The sequence below is a fragment of the Myxine glutinosa genome, chromosome 8 (assembly GCF_964187855.1).
Source record: "Myxine glutinosa chromosome 8, kmMyxGlut1.1, whole genome shotgun sequence".
In the NCBI taxonomy this organism is placed as follows: Eukaryota; Metazoa; Chordata; class Myxini; order Myxiniformes; family Myxinidae; genus Myxine; species Myxine glutinosa.
The window spans coordinates 49,340,984-49,367,166 of NC_136268.1; the positions used below are offsets into that span (position 1 = coordinate 49,340,984).

At 43.7% G+C, this 26,183-nt stretch overlaps 1 protein-coding gene across 3 annotated transcripts in view; it reads left to right on the forward strand.

The window, feature by feature from the left end:
• Positions 1-26,183, forward strand: part of RNASEH2B (ribonuclease H2 subunit B) — a 105,514-nt gene that overhangs the window by 61,507 nt on the left and 17,824 nt on the right. For all 3 annotated transcript variants that reach the window (XM_078783258.1, XM_068124431.2, XM_068124432.2), the window contains 4 exons: positions 282-396; positions 9,734-9,801; positions 10,697-10,802; positions 20,359-20,440. In XM_078783258.1, coding sequence (XP_078639384.1) covers positions 282-396; positions 9,734-9,801; positions 10,697-10,802; positions 20,359-20,440 — 371 coding nt within the window. The remainder of the gene's footprint in view (positions 1-281; positions 397-9,733; positions 9,802-10,696; positions 10,803-20,358; positions 20,441-26,183) is intronic.

Below are 26,183 nucleotides of genomic sequence, written 5' to 3' on the forward strand. Positions count from 1 at the left end.
TATGTGTCCGTTTGTTTTTTTGTGATTAATGTTGGCTCTTACACGAGCCTCGATCTTGTATACAAAAAAAAAGTTCTGTCACTCAAGGTCTGTTCTGTCTGTCACTCCACTCAAAGTGGAGCAAGTATTCAGCGCTATTATCTCTCGTGTTGTACATTGCAAAGATCTTGACTGTTGTTGAAGATGTTGCCATTATTTGACGCATGACAATTGGTCACCAGATCAAGTGTACACCCCTCCATCTTGCTAACCCCAAAACATTTACCGTATTTGTGTCTTAGGATAGGTTTGAACCATTGCAGCAGCTCTTGACGGATGAGGATTTTCCGTCGTGCTCAAATATCATTCGCTGTCTGAACCTGCAAGGCCAACTTCGACACATATCAGAAATCAGAGGTGCTGACCCTATTCCCATTGTTGATGTAGCAAAGCATTATGGGTAAAACTGCATGATAGTTGACTTCACTATTTGTTTGAAGTTTCACTCATAACATCCTGACTCATATAATTGTTTATCTATAACACCCTGATTTAGTTTTTTTATGATATGTACCACAGTAATACTTTGCCATTTTTTGCACCCCACGAAAGCCAAGCGGGCAACTGTTTATCATGATCTGTACGTGTCCCTTCCCTCTCCCGACTCATATCTCCTCCAAAACTTCCCCTTCAATCCCCACTACCTTTTATACTCTCCTGCCTTCTTTTCTCTTATGATTCTCTCTTCTCTTACTTTTTTTTTTTTTCGTAGACAAGACCGAGGCTCGTTTAAGAGCGAGCACATCAAACACATATTAGCACATAAAACACAAAAAACATAAATGGACACGTAAAACAATAAGGGGAGGGGCAGACAAAATGGGGGGGAGAGGAAAGCACACAAGCACAACAGTAGAGAACAGGGACATCGGGAGATCTGTTTGAAGGTAGAGGGATGGGGTGGGGGGGGGGATTGGGGGGAGAGGGAGGGAAGGGGTACACGGTACAAAACAAATTGACACTTCAAGGAATTTCAGGAATGAAGTCGGGGATTGAAAGATGTGGATTTGGGGTGTATTAATAGGGGTAGTAAAGCTCAAGGTTTTGGATGGGGGAAAACAAGAGATGGTGGTGAACAGCTGTTTTAAAGACCTGGAGGGAGGGGTGGGATTGAAGAGAGTGGGAGTTTGTTCCAGGGGTGGGAAAAAAGAGGAATGAAAGAGTGAAGGTGAGCAGAGAGTCTTGATTTTGGCAGTTTAACCAGAAGAGGGTTGCTGGCAGTTCTTGTGCGTCCTGCAGGAATATTTGGGGGACACAGCACAGACAGAGCTGGGGGTGCTCGGCCAAAGAGGAGTCGGTAGAAGACAGAAAGACCACCAACCTGCCTGCTGTGAGAGAGTGGAAGGCCCTCAGAATCAGCTTCATCACGGGAGATTCCAATGATCCTGAAAGCTTTGGTTTCAACAGCATGAAGCCGAGCGAGGTGTGAGGCAGGAGCACCAGCCCAGAGTGGAGAGCAGTATTCTATTGAGCTATGGATGAAAGCCTTGTATGTGGTGAGGAGCTCAGGTGTGCCAAGGCAGGACTTCGCACGACGGAGCTGCTTGGAAGTGTGGTTTTCCCAGGAAAGATCATGGCAAATAGTGAGACCCAAAAGTTTGAGTGACAGAACTTCTTGGAGAGGATTGTTGAGAAAGTAGAGGGGAGGGTTTTCCAGACGGTCTTTTCGGAGAGACATCGTGAGAGTGTGAGATTTGTCCGGATTGAAAGACATGTTCCACTTGTTTGACCAGTTTGTGATTTTGTCCAGGTCTGCAGAGAGTGAAGAGGCTGCTGCCTGCCGATCTGAGGGTTGTGAAATGGAGAGGCAGAGAGTGGAGTCATTAGCAAAGAGATAAAGAGGATTTTCCAGAGAGTCGGAAAGATCACTGATAAATACCAAAAAAAGCACAGGGCCCAGAACACTGCCTTGAGGAACTCCAGCCTGAACAGGAAGGGGAGATGAGAGAAATCCATTCAGGGCCACACGTTGACTGTGACCGGAAAGGAAGTCCGCAAGCCATGCGAGGAGATTTCCATGGTCCATGGATACCATAGGATGAGAGCGTGGTGAGCAGAGCGGGGTGCCAGACTGTATCGAAGGCACGGGATATCTCAAGGGAGACAGCTCTGATTTCCTGTTTGGCATTGAGGACCTCCATCCATTGTTGAGACAGCAGAAGCAGCATGTCCAGAGAAGTGTGACCTGGTCTGAATCCAAATTGATGATCTGAGATCAAGCCATTGGAGAAGAGGAAGGATTTAATATCAGAAGCGATGATGGATTCCATGACTTTGCTGATGGTTGGGAGCAGGCTGATTGGTCTGTAGTTGCAAGGATCTGTTTTTGCACATTTTTTATGTAAAGTGGTAATGTTTGCTGATTTCCAAGCAGATGGTAGATGACCTTGAGAACATAGAGAGGGTGTGAAAGAGCGCAGAGCAGGATTTTAGGACCCGTGGGCTGATGCCGTCTGGTCCAGTTGCAAAATCAGTGTTGAGGTTTGACAAAAACTTCTCCACCTTTTCAGGAGAGAAAGACACAGAGTCCAGGCACAGCTGGGTTTGACTGGGTAAGGTGGGTACAGAGAGAGATGGGTTTGGGATACAATAATTTGAGGCAAACAGAGTTGAGGCATTCAGCTTTTTCACCTGCGGATTCAGCTGTGTAGGTGTTTGAGGTAAGGGAGGGGATGGAAGGGGAACCAACACCAGAAACAGATTTGACCAGACGCCACCAGGATTTCGAAAAGGGAGACAGGTTTCAGAGTTCAGTCTTGAGACAACAACAACAACAACAACAACAACAACATGCATTTTAAGGCCATTTTCCCTGCTAGAGCGGGGGTTAGCCTTGCGGCCCCCATGACAATCTTCTCCATTTTGCCCTATTTTCTGCATCTCTCCTTGTTAACCCCCTTGCCCGCATTTCTTCTTCCACCATCTTTTACCAAGTCTTTCTTGGTCTTCCCCATCCTCTACTTCCTTCTACATTCATTTCCATCACTCTTCTCAACCAGTCACTTTCATCCTTCCTCAACACATGACCAAACCGTCTCAACCTGATCCTCTTCACAGCATCAATCACAGGCTCTATTCCCATCATCTTTCGCAATTCATCATTTGTCTTCCTCTCTCTCAACGATACTCCGCACATCAACCGAACCATTCGCATTTCCACCCTTTCCAGCGTTATTTGCTGCTCTACGTTCATCACCCATGTCTCGCTCCCATAAATCATAACACTTCTCACACATGCAGCATACACCTTTCCCTTCAGCTTCAACGACACTCCCCTCCTCATCAGCACGCCACTCAGTTCCCGAAACTTCTTCCATGCACATCTCACTCAAGCAACTGTTGCCGAGTCTGATGGACCTTCTCCATTCAGCATATCTCTGAGGTAGCAAAATGTTTTCACACCTTCCAGCTTCACGCCGTCTCCAAGATCCAAGTCAACATTTCCTCCATCTGCAGCTCCCTCTGTGCACACCTTACATTTGAATGTAGCTGCCACACTGGTTAATGACCCTCTCAGACCACGACATTTTTGATGAACCCACTCAGCGCACATTGAACATTGAATGGAGTTCACTCCGACACCCTTCCTGCACACAGCACATGGCCACTTCCCAGTTCTTTCCACCTCACCACCACATGCTTTACCACTTGCCATCACCTTCGTCTTTCCGATATTCACCTTCAGACCTTTTGTCTCCATACATTCCTTCCACTTGTTCATCTTTTCCTTCAGTCCATCCATACTTTCCGCAATCAACACCAGATCATCTGCATACAACAACTCCCACGGTAAACCCTCCTTTACGTTCTGAGCCAGCACCTCCATCACAGCTACAAATAGTAGTGGACTTAGTACCGACCCCTGATGCACTCCCACCTCCACCTCAAACTCACCACTGTTCCCGTCCTTCGTCCTGACAGCTGTGCGCGCTCTTTTGTACATTGCCATCACTACTCTGATCAACCATTCCTCCACTCCTAACTTCCTCAATACCCATGTCAATACTTCACGTGGAACCCTATCGAATGCTTTCTCCAGATCAACAAACCCAAGAAACAACTTCTTCCTCTTCTACCTGTACTTCTCCTGCAACTGCCTCACAATAAAGAGCGCGTCTGTCGTTCCTCTTCCTGGCATAAATCCAAACTGCATTTCGTCGATCTTCACCTTCTTCCTTATCCTCCTCTCCAACACCCTTTCCAATACCTTCATTCCATGCTCCAATAACTTTATCGCTTGGTACGAGCCACACTCCAGATGGTCACCTTTCCCCTTGTATAGGGGGACGAGGGTACTCAGTTCGCAATCCACTGGAATCCACTGGTTCGCAATCCTTCTTTCACCACCAGTAGTTTCGGGAACTGAGTGGCGTGTTGATGAGGAGGGGAGTGTCGTTGAAGCTGAAGGGAAAGGTGTATGCTGCATGTGTGAGAAGTGTTATGATTTATGGGAGCGAGGCATGGGTCATGAATGTAGAGCAGCAACGAAAGCTGGAAAGGGTGGAAATGCGAATGGTTCGGTGGATGTGCGGAGTATCCTTGAGAGAGAGGAAGACAAATGATGAATTGCGAAAGATGATGGGAATAGAGCCTGTGATTGATGCTGTGAAGAGGAACAGGTTGAGATGGTTTGGTCATGCGTTGAGGAAGGATGAAAGTGACTGGTTGAGAAGAGTGATGGAAATGAATGTGGAAGGAAGTTGAGGATGGGGAAGACCGAGAAAGACTTGTTTCATGTTCATCATCCCACCACCATGTTTCCGAGTGCCTCGGTGGTCCTTTTGTCCATCCACATACCTCACCAACGGCTCACAACAGACTATCTTTCATTGACATCCAACCACTTTCAAGCTCAACCACATCATCTTCTACCCTACTCAGCCTCACTTTTAATGCCTGCCTTACTGTCACCTCTTTCAACCTCCACACCTTCATTCTCGGTTGGTACTTCACCTGCCGAGCTCTCTTCGCACCTTTCACCCTTATGTAGCAGACAACCAAGTGGTGCTGTGAAACAGCCTCCTCCCCCGGGATCACCTTTGCATTCCGGAGGTGCCCCCTATCTCGCCTACACACCATCAGGTCGTCAACGGTTGTCGTCAACCCACCTGACGTGTATGTAACAAGCTTATTATCCTCTTTCTGGAACTGAGTATTACAAATCAGCTCCATCAGCAAACTCCAAAATCCTTTCACCTTCTCCATTTCTCACAACATATCCGTAACCCCCATGAACTCCCTCAAAACCGTCCATACTCCTTCCCACAATCCCACATGTCCATTTAGGTCTCCTCCTACCACAACAACTTCCTCATCTTTCTCGTTTTCTATCAGCTTCTCTATCGCACACCAGAACTTGTCCTTCTCTTCATCGCTCTGACCAACCTGCGGAGCATATCCCGAGATGACGTTCACCACGAGCTTTCCAATCATCATTTTCACCATCATCAACCTATCACTCACTCTAGTCACACTCACCACACTGTCTACAAACTCCTCGGAAAACAGGACACCAACACCATTCACGCCCTCCGGGCACCCTTGCCACACAAACTTGTATTTCGGTCCCTGCCTACCCTTCACCATTCTCACACCACTTCCCTTCCATCTCGTCTCTTGCACACAACATATGTCCACTCTTCTTCTGACCAATACTTCCACCACTTCTCCTGATCTCCCTGTCATTGTCCCGACATTCCATGTCCCAAACCTCAGAAACCGATCTCCACTTCGGGCTGTACCCTGCCCATATGTAGTTGTAATTGTCATGGTTCTCTTTTTGAGGGAATGTTTTTATGGCCGGATGCCCTTCCTGATGCCAACCCTCTTATTCGCCTCTTACGACACGCAGGGATACGGTGTACCTATTCTAAACCAGGGTACACACCGGGAAACGTTTAAAAAACTATAAAAGTTTACGAGTTTTTTAAAAACTTCATACGAATCAGTCTTGAGAGTAGAGAGATATTGTTTCCTGGCTCTCCTGAGGGTAGACACACACTTGTTCCTGGCTTTGTGAAAGGAACTGAGATTGCCTTCAGTTGGGTTTGCCTTCCAAGAGGCAAAGGCAAGTTGTTTCATGGGAACTGCCTCACCACAAGATTCAGTGTACCATGGACATGGAAGGGTATGACAACTGAAGACGAGATGGGATAAATCTGTGCACGAGAGAGCAATTTTCTTTGGAAGAATTCCCAGGATGAGTCGATGTCAGAGGCAGTAGAGATGGAAGACCAGTCCAGATGATTGATGGCTGCTTGAAGACCGTGCCAGTCGGCCTGAGTGAAATGCCAGACTCTTCAACTTCAATGCCAGATTCTCAACATTTGAGAATGGTCAGAGAGATATCCACTTTATCAAGCACATGATCAGATGAACCGATTGGAGCAGAAGAAGAGCAGCAGACATTTGCAGGGAGGTTTGTCATAACGAAGTCCAGAGGAGAAGATGCACTGCTGACTGAGATCCGGGTCAGGAAATTGACAGATTGTGTCAGTCCCAATGAGTCGCAGAAGTCCTTTGCTGAGGTCCCATGGCTGGTGAGAGAGCCACATGATCATGAGAGAGGAACCCACACCCAGCCAGCTGGCATGATGACAGTTAAAGTCACCACATATGAGGAAGAGAGAGTTGGGATGGGTAGATAGAAGTTGGTCCATGTTGTCAGACAGCGAGATGTAAATGGATTCATCACTGTTTGGTGGACGGTACAGAACACATATGAACAAAAGGTAGGAGCGGAGGGGAACCCATAGCCAGAGGTACTCCTGGGGGTGTGGAGGAGAGAGGGCAGTGCAGGGAGAGTGAGGAAGAGAGTTTTTGATTTAAAAAAATAGCAACCTCGCCACCAGGACGAGGCTCAGGTCTATCATACCGGAGGAGGGAGTAACCAGGATGAGAAATTAAGGAATCGGAGACATCTTGAAGGAGGAAAGTTTCTGTTAAGCAGATTAAGTCTGGTTTTCCAAGCCAAGTGTCGCCGAACCATGCCAAGCTGCATGTTTGCTGTTTGGCACTTAACTCAAGTTGGGGAGATACAATTTATGAGATGATGCATCTTTTGATGTATGTTTCAGATGCAATGATGTGTCTTTTCATCAACACACAGTCAATGATAACCCAAGTGCAGAGACGTAACGTGGCCTTTATTTATGCTTGGCTTGCCTGGATGAAAAGGCGACAGTGGTCAATGGTAAAATGGCAATTAGTGACGCTACTGAAGATTGAAGAATGAAGGGTAAAAGCTATCAACTGCATCGGCAAATTGGTGAACATCATTACAGGTTCAAAATCGAGAGACGTATGTTTCTATGTCCTCGGTGCGGTTACACATGAAGCCACCCCTGCGTTACGGTGCAGCTTACCCTGCAATCTGTTTGCTTTACCACTGACTCTGCTTGGTTCTTGTGCCGTACAAAAATGACACTTGTTTCAACAGTCGAGTTGGCCTTTTAAATTGCCTTTACCTTCGTTTTTCCGTCACTCTATTCTTATCTATTGCATTTAAACAGAGCAAAGAACTGCAAAGGACATTTTTTGCCATCGTTCCAAAAACCGTACCTTTTCATGAGTAAATGTAAAATTGAAAACTGGTCTTTTTCATGAAGATTAGTGTCATACCAATGATTTGACTTTGGCAACTTTAAAAATATGTGAGGTGATATTGCTGAGACTTTTTGCACCAACTTCTGTATATATTTATTGTGTATGCAAATATGATTTCTTTTCTTTATTTTTATACATCCACCAAAGACTTATGGAGCTGACAGGTTGGCCTAAAGTTCTGCACACTCGCCTCTGTGCCTCCACACATTTTAATAACATCATTATAATATTTGTACCAAGTTTGATTTAAAGCCATTGAGCTGTTCACAAGTTATCATATTTTTACCTGACATGACATTTGACCTAGGGTCTCCACAATCTAATCGGTTAATTTTTACATCATTATACATATCTGCACCAAGTTTAAATTAGATCCCTTTTGCCGTTCTCAAGTTATAGACCGATTACAGACTTTGACCTTTAACCTCTTGACCCCAAAATGTAATCAGTTAATCTTTATGTCATTATACATACCTGTGCAAAGTTTGAATTAGATCACTTCAGCCGTTCTCAAATTATAGACCTATTACAGACGTTGTCCTCTTGACCCCAAAATCGAATCAGTTAATCTTTACATCATTATAAATAATTGTACTAAATTTGGTCAGAATCCCATCACTGGTTCACAAGTTATCGCGGCAACAGTATTTTTACCTAACATGACCTCTGACCTTTGGCCTTCGACCTCGTGACCTCAAAATCTAATCGGTTCATCTTTACCTCATTTATACATACCTGCACCAAGTTTGACTAAGATCCTTTCAGCCGTTCCCAAGTTATCGTGGTAACGAAAACCTATCACGGACGGACGGACAGACAGCCGGACGGACAACCTGAAAACATAATGCCTCCATCGACTTCGGCGGAGGCATAATGAAATCCCAACCAGAATCCTGGCCTTGCTTTTATGTTTTTTTTCTCTCTCTTGTTTTTTGCGCAAATTACTTGGTATGGAAAGGGTTAAACATCTCATTTGTTTACCTCGGACAGTCACGATATTCCCTGCACTACCGCAGCTAAAAGCATCTGTGCAGCCTTTAGGTTTGACGTTTTACAACCCAGAAATAGCTGCCGTAATGTAATGAGAGGAGGAATAAATTGATCCGATGCACTTGCTTGCGTCTTTCTTTTGTTATCAGATGAACCAGACATTTCCAATTGCATCTAAAACCATCTGCGCTGCTTTTTCATGGCAATATGCTTCACCTGGAGCTGCTTCTGCTAAACAGAGTACGGAGGGTGGGGTGGTGGGAGATGGAGCTATAAATGGCCAAAAAAAACAACTTCCAAATAATTTGGGGCAAAATTATGGAGATTTTTCCATGGTTGAAATATAAAGATTGATGTTTACCTGTGCCACCGAAGGTGGATGGAGGTTATGTTTTCACCCCTGTCTGTTTGTCTGTCTGTCCTTGAACAGAATGTCTCAAAAAGTTATGGACGAGTGATGACTAAACTTGGTGGACGAGTTGGTAAAGTGACAAGAACAAGCTGAGTAGATTTTGGTTCAGGTCCGAATCCAGATCCGGTCTATCAGTGGGAAACAAAACATAACCTGTTCAGCCTGGCGGAGGTTTGCGCTCTACCGAGGGCCGTTCTGGTTTAATCATGAAATCGTTTAATTAATTAATCTACAGGGTCTACTGTTCATGGAGGAACTAATACAGATATGGCATTTAAGACGTGGAGAGCGGGAGATGCCATCATACTTTTACATGAATTACAAAGACATGAGTAGAAAATGGACAAATCGATGCAGTTCATGTGATTTGTACTTGTACTTGAACTTTGATTTGTACTTGGGATCCCAGCTTCATGACCTTTGCCCTCAGATGGGAAAGCCAAATGCATCAACCCAAACTGCAGCTCTTTGAGCGATCTTTACTGAAGTGTGAAAGCAACCTCGCTTACTACGATGTTTATGGCTGAGGCAAATTGCTAACGCATCTGGTGTTCCTTTCATTTGTTTACATCTCATTATATTTAAAGAACATTCGATGCTTGTGGCAAATTAATGTTTTCAACCTTGTACTTTATGGTAAAGCCATTTGGTTGTTTACCTGGCGTGACCCATCTGTTGACCTGACAGCCTCGAGTGACGAGAAAGAGTTTTTCTGCTATAGTGAGGAGAACACACTAAAGTGGCTGCAAACCAAAGTGAGTTAATGGTTCTTTGTTTTACAAACACATCGAAACATTATTTCTGGCTTTTATTTGACTATTTCATCCCATAATTGGCTCCTTCCACATACCTTCCCAACTTTTACCTCCCTGCCCCTTCCCACCCTCCTCGCACCCCATCCCCCAACCTCACCTTCCTATCCTCCTCGCACCCCATCCCCCAACCTCACCTTCCTACCCTCCTCGCACCCCATTCCCCAACCTCACCTTCCTACCCTCCTCGCACCCCATCCCCCAACCTCACCTTCCTACCCTCCTCGCACCCCATCCCCCAACCTCACCTTCCTACCCTCCTCGCACCCCATCCCCCAAACTCACCTTCCTACCCTCCTCGCACCCCATTCCCCAACCTCACCTTCCTACCCTCCTCGCACCCCATCCCCCAACCTCACCTTCCTACCCTCCTCACACCCCATCCCCCAACCTCACCTTCCTACCCTCCTCGCACCCCATCCCCCAAACTCACCTTCCTACCCTCCTCGCACCCCATTCCCCAACCTCACCTTCCTACCCTCCTCGCACCCCATCCCCCAACCTCACCTTCCTACCCTCCTCGCACCCCATCCCCCAACCTCACCTTCCTACCCTCCTCACACCCCATCCCCCAACCTCACCTTCCTACCCTCCTCGCACCCCATTCCCCAACCTCACCTTCCTACCCTCCTCGCACCCCATCCCCCAAACTCACCTTCCTACCCTCCTCGCACCCCATCCCCCAACCTCACCTTCCTACCCTCCTCGCACCCCATCCCCCAACCTCACCGTCCTGATGGTGCCTTCATTTCTAAACCCTTTAATATGGTCCTCACTGGATAAATCAAGAGGTTGAATGTCTGTGACGCAAGCTTTTTGATCGCTTTTTGCACACCAGGTGGAGCGTTTGGTGAATGCCATACGGGATGCAGGTGTGTCGGTTGGCGGGGCCGTCACATCTGCCATGTTTGTACGAAGCGGCCAAGACGAGGCAGTGTCGCACGGTACTTGGCATGGTGTCGTGTGAATGCAAATAGTGTGAATGCAGTCTCTTCGTTTCGAGTTTGTTATGAATTGATATGGACAACTGGTTGAGCAATTACAGAAACCATTGCAACGCTCTCATTGGCTTGAACCAAGGGTGCCATAATGCAAATTTATTGATGTGTTCCAGCCACACTAAATAGGTCAGTGAGGAGGTATTACAGCTCGACAGAAGTGTGTATGACTCTGAGCTGCCTCATTGGAGTGCGAGCTTAATTGGATCAGACTAAAATATCCATCGCGTGTGGTGCCATAAGAAGGCACTGCTACTGCTATGGAAAGATGTTAAGCTGAAGGTCAATCAATAGTGAACCACTTAACCCATAAAGTGCTGGATTTAATAGTTATCCCAGAAATGCTCTTTTGTCATCGGATTTTCTCAACGAATTATAAGCAAGCTTTCACAAGTTACCCCAGGTATTGTACATTGTAATAAAGGTCATGATTCGTTATTTCGGTTGACGTCAGTTGAAAGTCATTTGCATACAAATAGTGGCTAGAACTCGCCCATAGAATGACCATGTTTGATAGGGCCACTATCGTGGCCGGTTGACATATGTGTGCCGGCCACGGTCATGGCCTGACGTTCTTTATGGGTCAAAAGGAATTAAAAAGTAAAACAAGTACAGATACATTCAAAGTACACCGCCCCCATGCCAAATAATTAAATATCCGACAGCGCGGCATTGCCGGGGCGCCTCTGGCGCCCGGCAATACCGCAGTGGAGCTCATAGAGGCTGCATTGGGAAGGAGAGGTGTACACTAATTGATTGATTAATTGTATAATTAAAATCAATAAAAGATTATCACAAAATATTTTCTTAATCAATTGGCTAATAGCATAACGAAACCACTAGTGCTTCATCCGAAGATGTATCTTTTAGAAATTTAATTAAATAAGTCATTAATAAAAAATTAAATTATTAATTGATTAATCAATAAATAATTAATCGATTAATCAATAAATAATTAATCGATTAAATGATTAATCAATAAATAAAAAATATCCTTGATAGCCACATCACTTGGTCACTGTCATGTCCAAATATTAGCTTCCCAGCTCAAAAGGTGCCTGAGATATTGGCCAAATGAGAAAGAAAATAAATAAATTATTAGTAATGAAAATAAATAAATAATAATCATTAAAAAATTAAATTATTAATCAATTCGGTCACAGAACACAAAAACCACCACCATTTCATCAGAATCTGTAACTGAATTATTATTTAATTTTTTTAGTAATTAATCGAATAATTAAATAATTAATCGATTAATTAATTAATTGATTAATCAATAAATCAAAAATATCCTTGATAGCCACATCACTTGGTCACTCATGTCCAAATATTAGCTTCCGAGCTGAAAAAGGTGCCTGAGATATTGGCCAAATGAGAAAGAAAATAAATAACTGATTAATACAACAACAACAACAACAACAACAACAGCATGCATTTTAAGGCCATTTGCCCTGCTAGAGCGGGGGTTAGCCTTGCGGTCCCCATCACAATCTTCTCCATCTTGCCCTATTTTCTGCATCTCTCCTTGTTAACCCCCTTGCCCGCATTTCTTCTTCCACCATCTTCAGCCAAGTCTTTCTCGATCTTCCCCGTCCTCTACTTCCTTCTACATTCATTTCCATCACTCTTCTCAACCAGTCACTTTCATCCTTCCTCAACACATGACCAAACCATCTCAACCTGTTCCTCTTCACAGCATCAATCACAGACTCTATTCCCATCATTTTTCGCAATTCATCATTTGTCTTCCTCTCTCTCAACGATACTCCGCACATCCATCGAACCATTCGCATTTCCACCCTTTCCAACCTTCGTTGCTGCTCTACGTTCATTACCCATGTCTCGCTCCCATAAATCATAACACTTCTCACACATACACCTTTCCCTTCAGCTTCAACGACACTCCCCTCCTCATCAGCACGCCACTCAGTTCCCGAAACATCTTCCATGCACATCTCACTCCAGCAACCGTTGCCGAGTCTGATCCACCTTCTCCATTCAGCATGTCTCCGAGGTAGCAAAATGTTTTCACACCTTCCAGCTTCATGCCATCTCCAAGATCCAACTCAACATTTCCTCCATCTGCAGCTCCCTCTGTGCACACCTTACATTTGAATGTAGCTGCCACACTGGTGAATGACCCTCTCAGACCACTACATTTTTGATGAACCCACTCAGCGCACATTGTACATTGAATGGAGTTCACTCTGACACCCTTCCTGCACACAGCACACGGCCACTTCCCAGTTCTTTCCACCTCACCACATGCTTTACCACTTGCCATCACCTTCGTCTTTCCGATATTCACCTTCAGACCTTTTGTCTCCATACATTCCTTCCACTTGTTCATCTTTTCCTTCAGTCCATCCATACTTTCCGCAATCAACACCAGATCATCTACATACAACAACTCCCACGGTAAACCCTCCTTTACGTTCTGAGCCAGCACCTCCATCACAGCTACAAATAGTAGTGGACTTAGTACCGACCCCTGATGCACTCCCACCTTCACCTCAAACTCACCACTGTTCCCGTCCTTCGTCCTTACAGCTGTGCGCGCTCTTTTGTACATTGCCATCACTACTCTGATCAACCATTCCTCCACTCCTAACTTCCTCATTGCTCATGTCAATACTTTGCGTGGAACCCTATCGAATGCTTTCTCCAGATCAACAAACCCAAGAAACAACATCCTCCTCTTCTCCATGTACTTCTCTTGCAACTGCCTCACAATAAAAAGCGCGTCTGTCGTTCCTCTTCCTGGCATAAATCCAAACTGCATTTCGTCGATCTTCACTTTGTTCCTTATCCTCCTCTCCAACACTCTTTCCAATACCTTCATTCCATGCTCCAATAACTTTATCGCTCGGTACGAGCCACACTCTCTAGGGTCACCTTTCCCCTTGTATAGAGGGACGAGGGTACTCAGTTCCCAATCCACTGGAATGCGGCCTTCTTTCACCGCCAGATTACAGATCTCTCATTCTCTTCACACCCCAACTTCCTGCTGCCTTCAACATATCTCCCACAACTCCCGTCGGCCCACCCGCTTTTCTACTCTTCATTGCTTTTATCGCTTCCTCAACTTCCTTCTCAGTTATCTTCTCTGCCGGTCCTAAAACTGGGTTACTCTCTATGTTGCCATCCAATTCATTCTCTGTATTCAACAGCATTTCCATATATCTTTTCCATCTTCCTTTAATTCCATCTGGGTCCACAACGATTTGTCCCACTTCATCCTTCAAGCAACTCACCCCCATCACATCACACCTCTCTTTCACTAAATAAATGATTATAACTAAAAAGAAATGATTAATAATGAAAATAAATAAATAATAATCATAAAAAAATTAAATTATTAATCAATTCGGTCAGAGAACACATAAACCACCACCATTTCATCAGAATCTGTAACTTTTTAAAAATATTTTTTGTCATTAATCGAATAATTAAATAATTAATCGATTAATTGATTAATTAATAAATCAAAAATAGCCTTTGCAGCCAAATCACCTGGTCATTGGCATGTCCAAATATCAGCTTCCTCACTCAAAAGGTGCCTGAGTTGATGGTCAGAAGAGAAAGGAAATTTGATAATTTAAATAAGTACTTAATTAATCGCTAATAATTAAATAACTCCTCAATTAATTGATTAATCAAAAAACAAAAAAATACCGTTTTTGACAAATGACTTGCTCACTATTGTGAGCCCCCTTCGGTGCCCGGCAATGACGATTTGCAATGCCTGGAGATGGCATAGGAAAGGTGCGGTATACAAAATGTAACTAAAACAGCAGAATAAAACAGTATAATATACTCCCCTTGGAGACTTCTGTGTATGGGGTGGGAGAGGGAGGGTAGAAGGAGGGGAGGAGGAGGGAGCTGAAGCCATATCCTATAACTCCTATAATGATCTTTCCTTGTAGCAGTTTAATGTGGTGCATTGTGAAGCACTCCAACCTTCAAAAGGAACTTTAAGCTGGCTGTCCAATTATAAAATTATCCTTGTGAAAAAGGTCATGCATTCCATCTTTCTAAACATATTCAGCAACCTTGTATATATCGTTGCATAGATTAGGCCAAGTTAAAAATTTTATAATTAAAGAAATGTGTGTGTGTGTGTGTGTGTGTGTGTGTGTGTGTGTGTGTGTGTGTGTGTGTGTGTGTGTGTGTGTGTGTGTGTGTGTGTGTGTGTGTGTGTGTGTGTGTGTGTGTGTGTGTGTGTGTGTGTGTGTGTGTGTGTGTGTGTGTGTGTGTGTGTGTGTGTGTGTGTGTGTGTGTGTGTGTGTGTGTGTGTGTGTGTGTGTGTGTATATATTATATATGTATGTATGTATGTATATATATTATGTATGTATGTATATATATATATATATATATATATATATATATATATATATATACGTATATATATATACACACACACACTCGGATCCCGACATTCGCGGGGGATATGTTCCTGGAAAATGCCGCGAAAGTTGGAACAGGGAATGTGGGGGCATTGTTTCAATGTGAAAAGGGGGGATAGGTTCCGGACATTTGAAAATCCTGTGAATGTCGGGACATTGTTTTAGTGGAGAAAAGGGAGACAGCTAATTGCACTAATAGATACTGTGGAGTGTTTTCATTCTGTACAGTAACTCGCTGGGATTCCGTGTTATGCAGCTGGTGGGATATCCCATGAAGCAATGTTTAACGTCTGTTGGGATATCCCTGCGAAACATTGTTTACCTGTGAGCGGTGGCAGGATATGGCGTGAAGCTATTCACAGTGTGAATGACGGGATATCCCGTGAAACATAGTTTACCTGTGAATGGTGGAATATCACTTGAAGCTATTCACAGTGTTAATGACGGGATATCATGTGAAGCTGTTCAGTGTTAATGACGGAATATCACGTGAAGCTATTCACAGTGCAAATGATGGGATATCCCGCAAAAGCCATGAAAACGCGAAACAAACGGCAGCAAACGCAGGAGCACGTCATGCTCACAGCACGTAGAAGATGTTTTTTTTGTGTATGTCCAGCTGCTTTATGTATGGTTGGTGAAAGATGGGTTTTATAAACTAGCAATGGTACCCGCCCTATGGGCGGGGCTTAAATTGGGAGGCCCAAATAAAAAGGCAAACTATCACAAATTGAAGGCTTTTTTATTTTAAACGATTCATATAAACATCCGTTGAATCATATCACACACAAATCATCAAAATCTAAACAGTACACGGCGCCCATTTTGAAAAAAGATTGAATTCTGCAAAACGGAAGCGGCCGCTACACATCTTTCTCAGTCGCATGTTTATGTGTGAAGAGTTCGCGCCGAATCTAACACGGAAGCAGCCGCCACACCTTTTTCTCAGTCGCTTTGCACACGCTGCCATGTTACTTCGGAGCCGCACGTTTATATAGGAAGAGTTCGTCAGGAGTCGATCTACTCTCTCCTGGTACGTAGAATAAACAGTATTTGTAGAATTTCAACAATAGCCACATCACTGTTCATATCGGTAAATATTATTCCATCGTGTTTGGGAAAATTGGAAAAATTGGAAAAACAATATAGCCTATTTTTCTCCCAGGGGTCCCAAGAATACCCACCCAAAATATTGTTGCGATCGGTTGAGCCGTTTTTGCAGTACCTTCGAACGGACGGACGACATTTGGTGAATAGATGTGTCATATAGATGTGTCGTAGGTGAATAGATGATGTAAGATGTGTCAAGCTCAAGCTCGCGACTCGTGAAATTTTTTTTTTTGCATCCTTGGAAAACCGCAAATTTGTGGAACACGGCCTCGAATAGAAAAAAAAAACCGCAAATTTGCGGGATACTTTTCCCCGAATAGAGAAACAGGTCGCATTTTATCAACCGCGGATACGCGGAACCTGCGAATAGTGGGGTCCGACACTATGTAGATATGTGTACACTGTATATGTATATATATATTTAATTTATATATATATATATTTATATTGTTGCGGATCTCAAAACGTCGGCCTTCCCCTTATCAAGAGGGGGTTAATCCCCTTGTCCTTTTACTGGCCGACGCTATCCCGGGGCTATCACGTTCCTTCCGGTCGGTGTTAAATAGGGTTGTTGGTCGAATTAGTCCGATTACCTAAGTACTAACACCGGCCGTGAAGCAAGGAAAATAATCCCACCCGAACCACGGCGTTAGTGGACACGCCGAGCGAAGCGAGCCGCGATCCGGGCCGTTAGCAGATACTAAACCCGATTGGAGCGGTTTTCAATCGTGCCACGCTTACCCAATTGAGGAAAAGACTAGGACGATCGGATTAAGAGGAAACCAGGAAGAACATGTAATTTATTTACAATTTGTACACAGGAAGAAGAGGAAAAGAGAAAGAAGCAGAAGAGAAAGAGGGAAGAGGAAGAAGCAGATACACAGGGCAGCCTTATACAGTCTTACTTATTCCCTGGACACGGGCCCGTTCAAACTCAGACTCACTCACACGGGGTTTGTAGATGGTCGGGTTGAAGGTCCAAGGGTCCACAGCTCATCCGGTCCCCGACTCGTACCGTGCAGATGGTGGAAGACGGCAGGCAGCTCTCCGCGTGGCGTTGGCGCGGAGCGGAGCAGGTATATATCGGGGGATCGGTAAGTGGCGAATATATAGCGTATGTAATACTTGTACCGGCACCTCTATACGCGCTCCCGGTATTGCTATGAGCGATGCGCCCCGTCCCCAATGGTGTTACCGAGCGCCTTTCACCAACGTCCTTCTGCACCAGCCCTTCTCCCCGCTGCAGTCCTCTGCAATGCGTGCCGCGCGCCAGCCCTTTGTAAAGCGCAATCAATCCTTTCTCGGCTTGTCACCGCGCGTCTCTCTCTCTCTCATAACTCTGCACACGAACCAAGCCTCAACTCAACTCAACTCGAGCTCTCTCCTCATCACTCAACTCCGATCAAGACTCGTAGCTCACTCAACTGAGGACCCCGGCTCATAACTTGTTCAACAAAGCGCACGTTCTCCTCATAACTTCACAAGCGAACTCACGTCTCATCCCTCTTAACTGAGGTGGGGGCCTCGCGCAAAGGGTTATATTGCCACGCCCAGCGAACCCTCTGGAATGTCCAGCCACACCCTGTCAGGCGATGTCGCCTCAGCCCTGATTGGCTGTTGAGGGCTTACCAGCTCCGCCTTTGACGCCTGCTTGGCATGGCCACACCCCCACCCTTTCGCTCCGCCCCCCCTTTTCGGGCCTTACCTCATGGCCTTTTGGCTGGTTTGAGCGATCAAGAGCAGCAAACGCTGCTGGCAAGCAAGCGTAACAAACTGCGAGGGGCAATGGGGTGCAGATAGGATAGCGCTCAATGGCGTCGGTTGGAGGGAGGCTGCAAAATGGACGAACGGGGCCTACTCTTATTTATTTTACACAACGCAGATGCAACTATTGGGAATGGCCTTATCCTAAACACATACTATGAAATAGCTAACGTCCTAAGGTGACCTACGTGTTGCATGTGGCCTAGCTATGGGGTGCAACCTTTAACCTTTAATGATGTTACCTGTGTGGGTTCTCAAAACCGCAACACTATATATGTTTATTTATATATATATATATATATATATATATATATATATATATATATATATATATATATAATTATATATATATATATAATTATATATATATATATATATATATAATTATATATATATATAAAAACCACCTTTAGAGGCCATTTTCCCCCGCAAGCGGGGGTTGGCCTTTTTCGGGAACTGTGGTTGTTGTTGTTTTTCGGTCCCCTTTTTGAAGCAATGTTTTACGGCCGGATGCCCTTCCTGACGCCAACCCTTTTTGCCGCCTTTAACGACAAGCAGGGAATTACCAGTGAACTGGTACTCAATTTGCCGACCTCGGAAGGATGACAGGCTGAGTCAACCCCCCTGGCGTTAATTCAGCGATTGACCGGGATTCGAACCCAGGATCCTAGGATCCTAAGCCGGCACCCTAGCCGCTAGCCCAACACCAGGCTTCCGAATATGTATGTATGTATGTATGTATGTATTTATGTATGTATGTATATATATATATATATATATATATATATATATATATATATATATATATATATATATATATATATATATATATATATATATATATATATATATATATATATGTATATATATGTATATATATATATATATATATATATATATATATATATATATATATATATAAATAAAACAGATTTTACTCTTGTGTAAAGTTTCTTTCTTGTTGCTGCTCATGTATTCTGTGTGGGATCTGCTCATAACATTTCTGTGATGGTATCTGAGATGAAGGCACCTGCTGCCCACACTTGCACATGTTCTCCATACTCCCTTGTACGATTTACGGGGCCACCATGCGAGACGCGAGCGTGGAATCGTAAATTGGATGATTTTGATGCACGACTGATGGGTGAGTGCATCATTAAAGCAAGCCTGCTGCCGTAATTGTCAAGCAGAAAGACTTGTACAGCTTGGATTGAGGAAAATTTATTTTTTGGTCATTGTGAGCCGTGCAAGATGTTTGAAGTGTTGGTATACAAGAGTTGGCGTCCCCTTGACCTCACAGCCTTGGGTGATGGTGAGCACTTGTAAGTCAGTCGTACTGTATCCCCAGTTGCCTTTTTTACAAGGAGCATTATCAGGAGTGTGTTTCCTTGGAAACCCAAGCACATTGGTCATTAGTGTTCTTGGTGCTTATTAAACCTGAACCTGCTCATTTGTATTCGCTTGTAATTGCAACGTGAAAACTTATCCCACCGGAAATGGTTGTGAAGAGGATTTATTTTAACGTTTATCCTTTAAGTAGCATGCATGTTGCTGGATTCGATCCTGCAAGTGCATGGACGTATTCCAATCGGTTCATATACTTGTGTTGCCTGCTGTTGCTCGTTTCGTAAACATCATTAGATTTCCATGAACTCCAGTGATTCCCATTGTTTTGATATAATTGGGCCTTGTCTCTTGCTAGCCCGGTCTCCCAGCAACTGCCACCGTCTTCGTTCTGACTGCTTTGTCTTTTATTCAGGCTGGGAGGCCATAAGCACTTTGGATCATCATGGCAAGAAAGGAGGGGGTGTGTTTGGGTGAATGAGTAAAATATGGGGAGATGAGGGAAATCGTTCACGGCCTTTATTTTATCTTTTCCCAACCTTTCTACCTCCCCCCGCCCCTCCTCTTCGTCTTGCCTTTTACCATTGAAACAAAAACATGAATTAATGTGGGTGATTTGCTGGGGTTAAAACTGTAATTTTCAACCAGTTATCCTGCAAATGGAAATAAAAAGCGAAAATCACACAGAAGTAAATGTTCAGGATGAGTTGGATTTATATACTTATTGTCCATAAGCTGTCTGCTTGTGGGTTCAATCCCCAGCATCAATCCCAACTGCAATAGTTTGAATCTGTTGTTATTGTTTTATAACTTGTTGCTTTTTTCTTTTTCTTTTTGTTGATAATAATGTTATCAATCTGCCCACACAAACAGATGAATACCGTCGCTATGCACATGGCCTGGTATCCGAGTATTTGCCTTTAGCGCTTCGCCTGAGGCTACAGATGCATCTCGGGTGAGGCTTTCCTTGCTTTTTATTTCAGTCTCGCCTTGCATGAATGTAATGCCTTCACGTCTCGTAAACATTATGGCAAGTGTGCACACGCCCTGAAATGTCTGTGGGACATTTACCTCATTACAAGTGAACCTCTGACGATGGCATAATAATGTCGCGTCGTCCCTGTCGTGAACACCGCAGGGTGACGGATGGCCAACTGAGCTATAACTCCGAGGCATATACTCAACTATGGCGGTAGTGACACGCGCGGAGGGTATTGGAGGGCAGCGAGAGCTTACCTGTATGGCTGGACGCAACACTGGTTTTCCGAACCACAAACAAATAAACGGACAAGACAAGGAATTGAAAGTCAACAATTAAAGGGTTGAATAAAAATCAATGTAATACAATTTTAAAAAACAATGACACTAAATTCCTAACCGAGGGACCCTCCAGCGGACTCAAATCAAATACAAGGAGAAATAAACGAAAGTAATAAAATGTGGTGTGTAGCGTTTGCTTGTACTCAGCTCTGGCCTCCTCAAGCGGCCTTCAAACCCTGTCGGTTGTCGAATGGGTCCGCGAGTCTCTGCATGGGAAACCACGCCTGAGCGCAAAGCCGTTCACCGCCAGCCGCCGACGCAAAGCGAACAGGCCCGCGCTCCCTCCTCGACCTTCCTGCTCGCTGCACCGAGCCCCCATGTTCCTCTCAGGTGCACACAGCACCAAGCGCGACCGCCAGGAGCCAACACCAAGAGAGAGAGAGAGAGAGAGAGAGAGAGAGAGAGAGAGAGAGTTGCGTCCGCCTTTCCCGCAGCCCGGAACAGGGAAAGCGAAAATGTGACCAGGACAAGGGAGAGTATAACTGCGACCGTGACAGGATCAAAGCCAGGACCAAGAGAGATATTGCAGATGCATCCGCTTCCCATGAACACCAGGAACCGAGAGCATATAAACTGTGACCGCCTGCGACGAAATCCATGAACCAAGAGAAGCTTATAACTGCGACCAGCCCGGGACAGAAAGAGAGTAAGATGGCGGTCGCTTCACCTTTTTACTGCTGCCGCTAGAATATTCTCTGTGACGTCACCCTTGCTCCAATCAAAGAGCGCCATCGCATCAGTCTATGGCCATCAATCATTCCTTTTGGGGTGGGGGCCTCACGGCCCTTCTTGACGCCTCTTGAGATGGCTCGGCTGGTTGACATCAGTGGTAGTGTTCGGATCCAGTCGGCGATTGCTTTATTTAATTTAAGTGCTGATCGCATGTCTGGTGTTGCAAGTGTAAATTTAATATTTCAATACAAATGGGTCATAGATAATGTGCATGCAATTTCAGATTTTTAGGATAAGGAATTCGATTAAAACATTTTTGGCTGGTATACCACTTCACTTATGAGGTCATCATTATCATGCTTTTGTTCCCCATTGGGAGTACTTGACAATGTGCCAAGTTCAAAAATTTTCCATTCAGCGGTCTCCGAGAAATTCTTTTTTTAATTATTTGCGTTTAATTCAAGATGACTTCTAATACCACGTGACCTATGACATCACAATTATCATAAAAACATTCTACATGGGTGTCACTCCTACCCTGAAAGTTTTGTTTCAATTGGACATGTGGTTTCTGAGAAATACGAGTTTAGCCTGTACGGACGATGTACGTACTTGCAGACGGAAGGACGGACAACCCGAAAACATAATGCCTCTGGCGACTTTGTCAGCGGAGGCATAAAAACGATTAAATATATTTTTAAAACCTGGGCTCAATTTGTCCAAGGTGGCCTGAAGGTGAGCCATGAAACCGAAGGCTACAAGTACCTTGGTGTCATTGGAAGACCCATAACGCCCTATGCTTTCGATATTTCATGGTTATTTTAACAATCGGTTTATTTGTGTTTCACACCATGAAAAATGTAAAGGTAGAGCATGGCGATTGTGATACATGACAGGTTCGACGATATGTTTGTCCTGAATTAAATTGCAATCAAAATGGCATGACTTCCGTAATGATATCAGATGTAATCACATCACCCTGTCATGTGACCAGATCCTTAGCTCTGATTGGTATGCATTTGAAGGGACGTACATACATACAGTCACGTGAAAAAGTAAGTACACCCCCATGTAAAGTTTGGACTTTTTCAACATATTTCAACATACACCTATTTGATCTTCATTTCAATAATATTGATAGATAAAGGTGATATAATATAACAAATATCATGAAACATTTACATTTTGTAGTCCATTGTATAATTTAAATAAACTTAAATGCAAATTTCGCATGTGGAAAAAGTAAGTACACCCCTACATTTATTACTACTTCAAATACCTAAAATTAGAATCAGGTGCACCAGCTCAGGTGCAAATGATTAGAACATCGTTAGAGAGGATCTTGGAGGAACCTGTCTTATTTAAACCTCAGACATTTCGTTTGGTTTACTCTTTGTTGTTGAAGTGTGTGGCGTCACCATGCCTACATCAAAAGAGCTCTCTGAGGCCTTCAGAAAGAAGGTTATAGATGCCTACGAGTCTGGGAAGGGATTTTAAAAGATCTCCAAAACAATTTGAAATCAATCATTCGACTGTCCAGAAGATCATCTACAAGTGGAGAAGATTCCAAACAACTGCCAACTTGTTCAGGCCAGGCCGCCCCAGCCCCAGCAAGTTCAGCCCGAGAGCAGACCGCAAGATGCTGAAAGAAGTCTCTAAGAACCCCAGAATGTCATCACGGGACCTAAAGGTAGCTCTTGCCACTGTTGATGTCAAAGTGCATGAGTCTACCATTAGAAAGAGGCTGCACAAATTTGATCTACATGGGGAGGTGTGCCAGGAGGAAACTGCTGTCCAGAAAGAACATCAGGGCAAGAATAAAGTTTGCCAATGAACACCTAGGCGAAGACCAGCACTTCTGGAACAATGTGCTCTGGACAGATGAGTCAAAGGTAGAGCTATTTGGCTACAGTACCAGAAGACATGTTTGGCGAAAACCAAAGACAGCATTTGACCACAAGAACCTGATACCAACTGTAAAGCATGGTGGTGGAAATATTATGGTTTGGGGCAGCTTTGCTGCATCAGGGCCTGGGCAGCTCACCATCATAGAATCCACGATGAATTCTTCATTGTACCAGAGCGTGCTTGAGGATAATGTGAGGCCATCTGTCGGAAAGTTGAAGCTAACCAAAGGTGGACCTTGCAACATGACAATGACCCTAAACATACCAGTAAATCCACCAAGGAATGGCTGAAAAGAAAGACATGGAGGGTTCTGGAATGGCCAAGTCAAAGCCTGGATCTAAATCCCATCGAGATGTTGTGGGGGGATTTGAAACGAGCTGTGCATGCAAGAAACCCCTCAAACATCGCACAGCTGAAAGAATTCTGCATGGAGGAGTGGGCAAAAATTTCTCCCAGTCGATGTCAGTGACTGGTAGACAGTTATAAGAAACGCCTACTTCAGGTTGTTTCTGCCAAAGGGGGCAATACCACCTATTGGAGCCAAGGGTGTACTTACTTTTTCCACATGCGAAATTTGCGTTTATGTTTATTTAAATTATACAATGGACTACAAAATGTAAATGTTTCATGATATTTGTTATATTATATCACCTTTATCTATCAATATTGTTGAAATGAAGATCAAATAGCTGTATGTTGAAATATGTTGAAAGAGTCAAAACTTTACATGGGGTGTACTTACTTTTTCCACATGCGAAATTTGCATTTATGTTTATTTAAATTATACAATGGACTACAAAATGTAAATATTTCATGATATTTGTTATATTATATCACCATTATCTATCAATATTGTTTAAATGAAGATCAAATAGCTGTATGTTGAAATATGTTGAAAAAGTCAAAACTTTACATGGGGTGTACTTACTTTTTCACATGACTGTACATAGTCATGGCCAAAAATGTTGGCACCTTTGCAATTTTTTCAAACAATCCACTATTTCTTCCAGAAAATTGTTGAAATTAAAAAATATTTTAGTATCCACAAATGTATTTCTTTGGTTTGCAGTGGAACATTTTGCTATATATGTTTGCTATATATGGACATGTTATCAAATTTAAACAAAATTTAAAAAGCTGAAAAAAATACTAAATCTCATATTATTCCGCACAGAAATCCTAAAATGGCCCGAACAATATTATTGGCACCTTTTAGATGGTGTTAGAAATAATAAGATTTCAAGCAGGTGATTCTTCTTTACTTTGGAATTGAACTCGCCTATAGTGAGTTTCAGGTGCCTGCAATATAAAAATCACTCATTCAACCAGTTTGAATAGAGAAAAAAAGGAGTCATTCTGTTGTTTTGTGTCACTGTGTGTACCGCAATGAGCATGGAGAAAAGAAAGAAAACCAGAAAATTGTCTGAGGAGGTCAGACACAAGATTGTAGCCAAGCATGGAGAATCTCAAGGCTACAAGTCCATCTCCAGAGACCTTGATGTTCCTGTGTCCACCGTACGCAATGTTATCAGGAACTTTAAGACCCATGACACTGTAGCCAACCTCCCTGGACGTGGCCGCAAGAGAAAACCTGATTAAAGATTGCAGCGAAGGATTGTTTGAATGGTGGAGAAAGCACCTCAGATCAACTGCCAAACAGATTAAAGCTGACCTTCAGATACAAGGTACAACAGTTTCAACTCGCACCATCTGTCACCAACTCGATGAAAGGGGGTTCTGTGGTAGGAGACCCATGAGGACCCCACTGCTGAGAAAGCTTGACTGGAGTTTGCCAAAACACACCTGAACAAGCTAAAATCCTTCTGGGAGAATGTCCTGTGGACAGACGAGACCAAATTAGAGCTTTTTGGTGAAAACATCATCTCGATGTTTACAGAAAACAAAATGAAGCCTTCAAAGAAAATAACACATTCCCTCCAATCAAACATGGAGGAGGTTCAATTATGTTTTGAGGTTGTTGTGCTGCCTCTGGCACTGGGCGCCTTGAATGTATGCATGAAATTAGGAGATTACCAAGGCATTTTGGAGGGCAATGTTCAACCTTGTGTAAGAAAGCTGGGTCTCTGCCGAATGTCATGGGTCTTGCAGCAGGACAATGACCCCAAACACACTTTAAAAAGCACCCAGGAATGGTTCAAGTCAAAACGTTGGACTGTTCCGAAGTGGCGAGGAATGAGCCCAGATCTAAATCTCATTGAACACCCGTGGGGAGATCTGAAAACAGCATTTGGGAGAAGGCACCCTTCAAATCTGGGAGAACTGGAGCAGTTTGCACAAGAAGAGTGGGTCAAACTGCCAGTAGAGAGGTGTAGGAGGCTCATTCATGGCTATAGGAAGCGCTTGACTGCAGTTATGTTGTCCAAAGGCTGTGCTACCAAATATTAAGTCAGAGGGTGTCAATAATTTTGTCAATGCCATTTCTTTTTATTTGATAATTTAAAAGGATATATTAAGTTCTGAATCAAAATCAAAGGTTCTGTAATATTAACATTAAATAAAGAATTGTGGAGACCAAATACTTTTGTCAATTTCAAATTATTTTTAGAGAAAATTGTGAGTTATTTGAAAAAAGTGCAAGGGTACCAATATTTTTGGCCACCACTGTACATACATACATACATACATACATACCTGTGTTCAAAAAGTATCCGACCTTTATTTTTCGTGCGTAAAAAAAGAGAAGCTAGGGAGGCGTTGATTGGTGCACGTATGTAGGCGATCCTAATGCGCACGCGTGAATTTTTTCACACCTGCAGAAGCTGTCATTCGATGGCAGA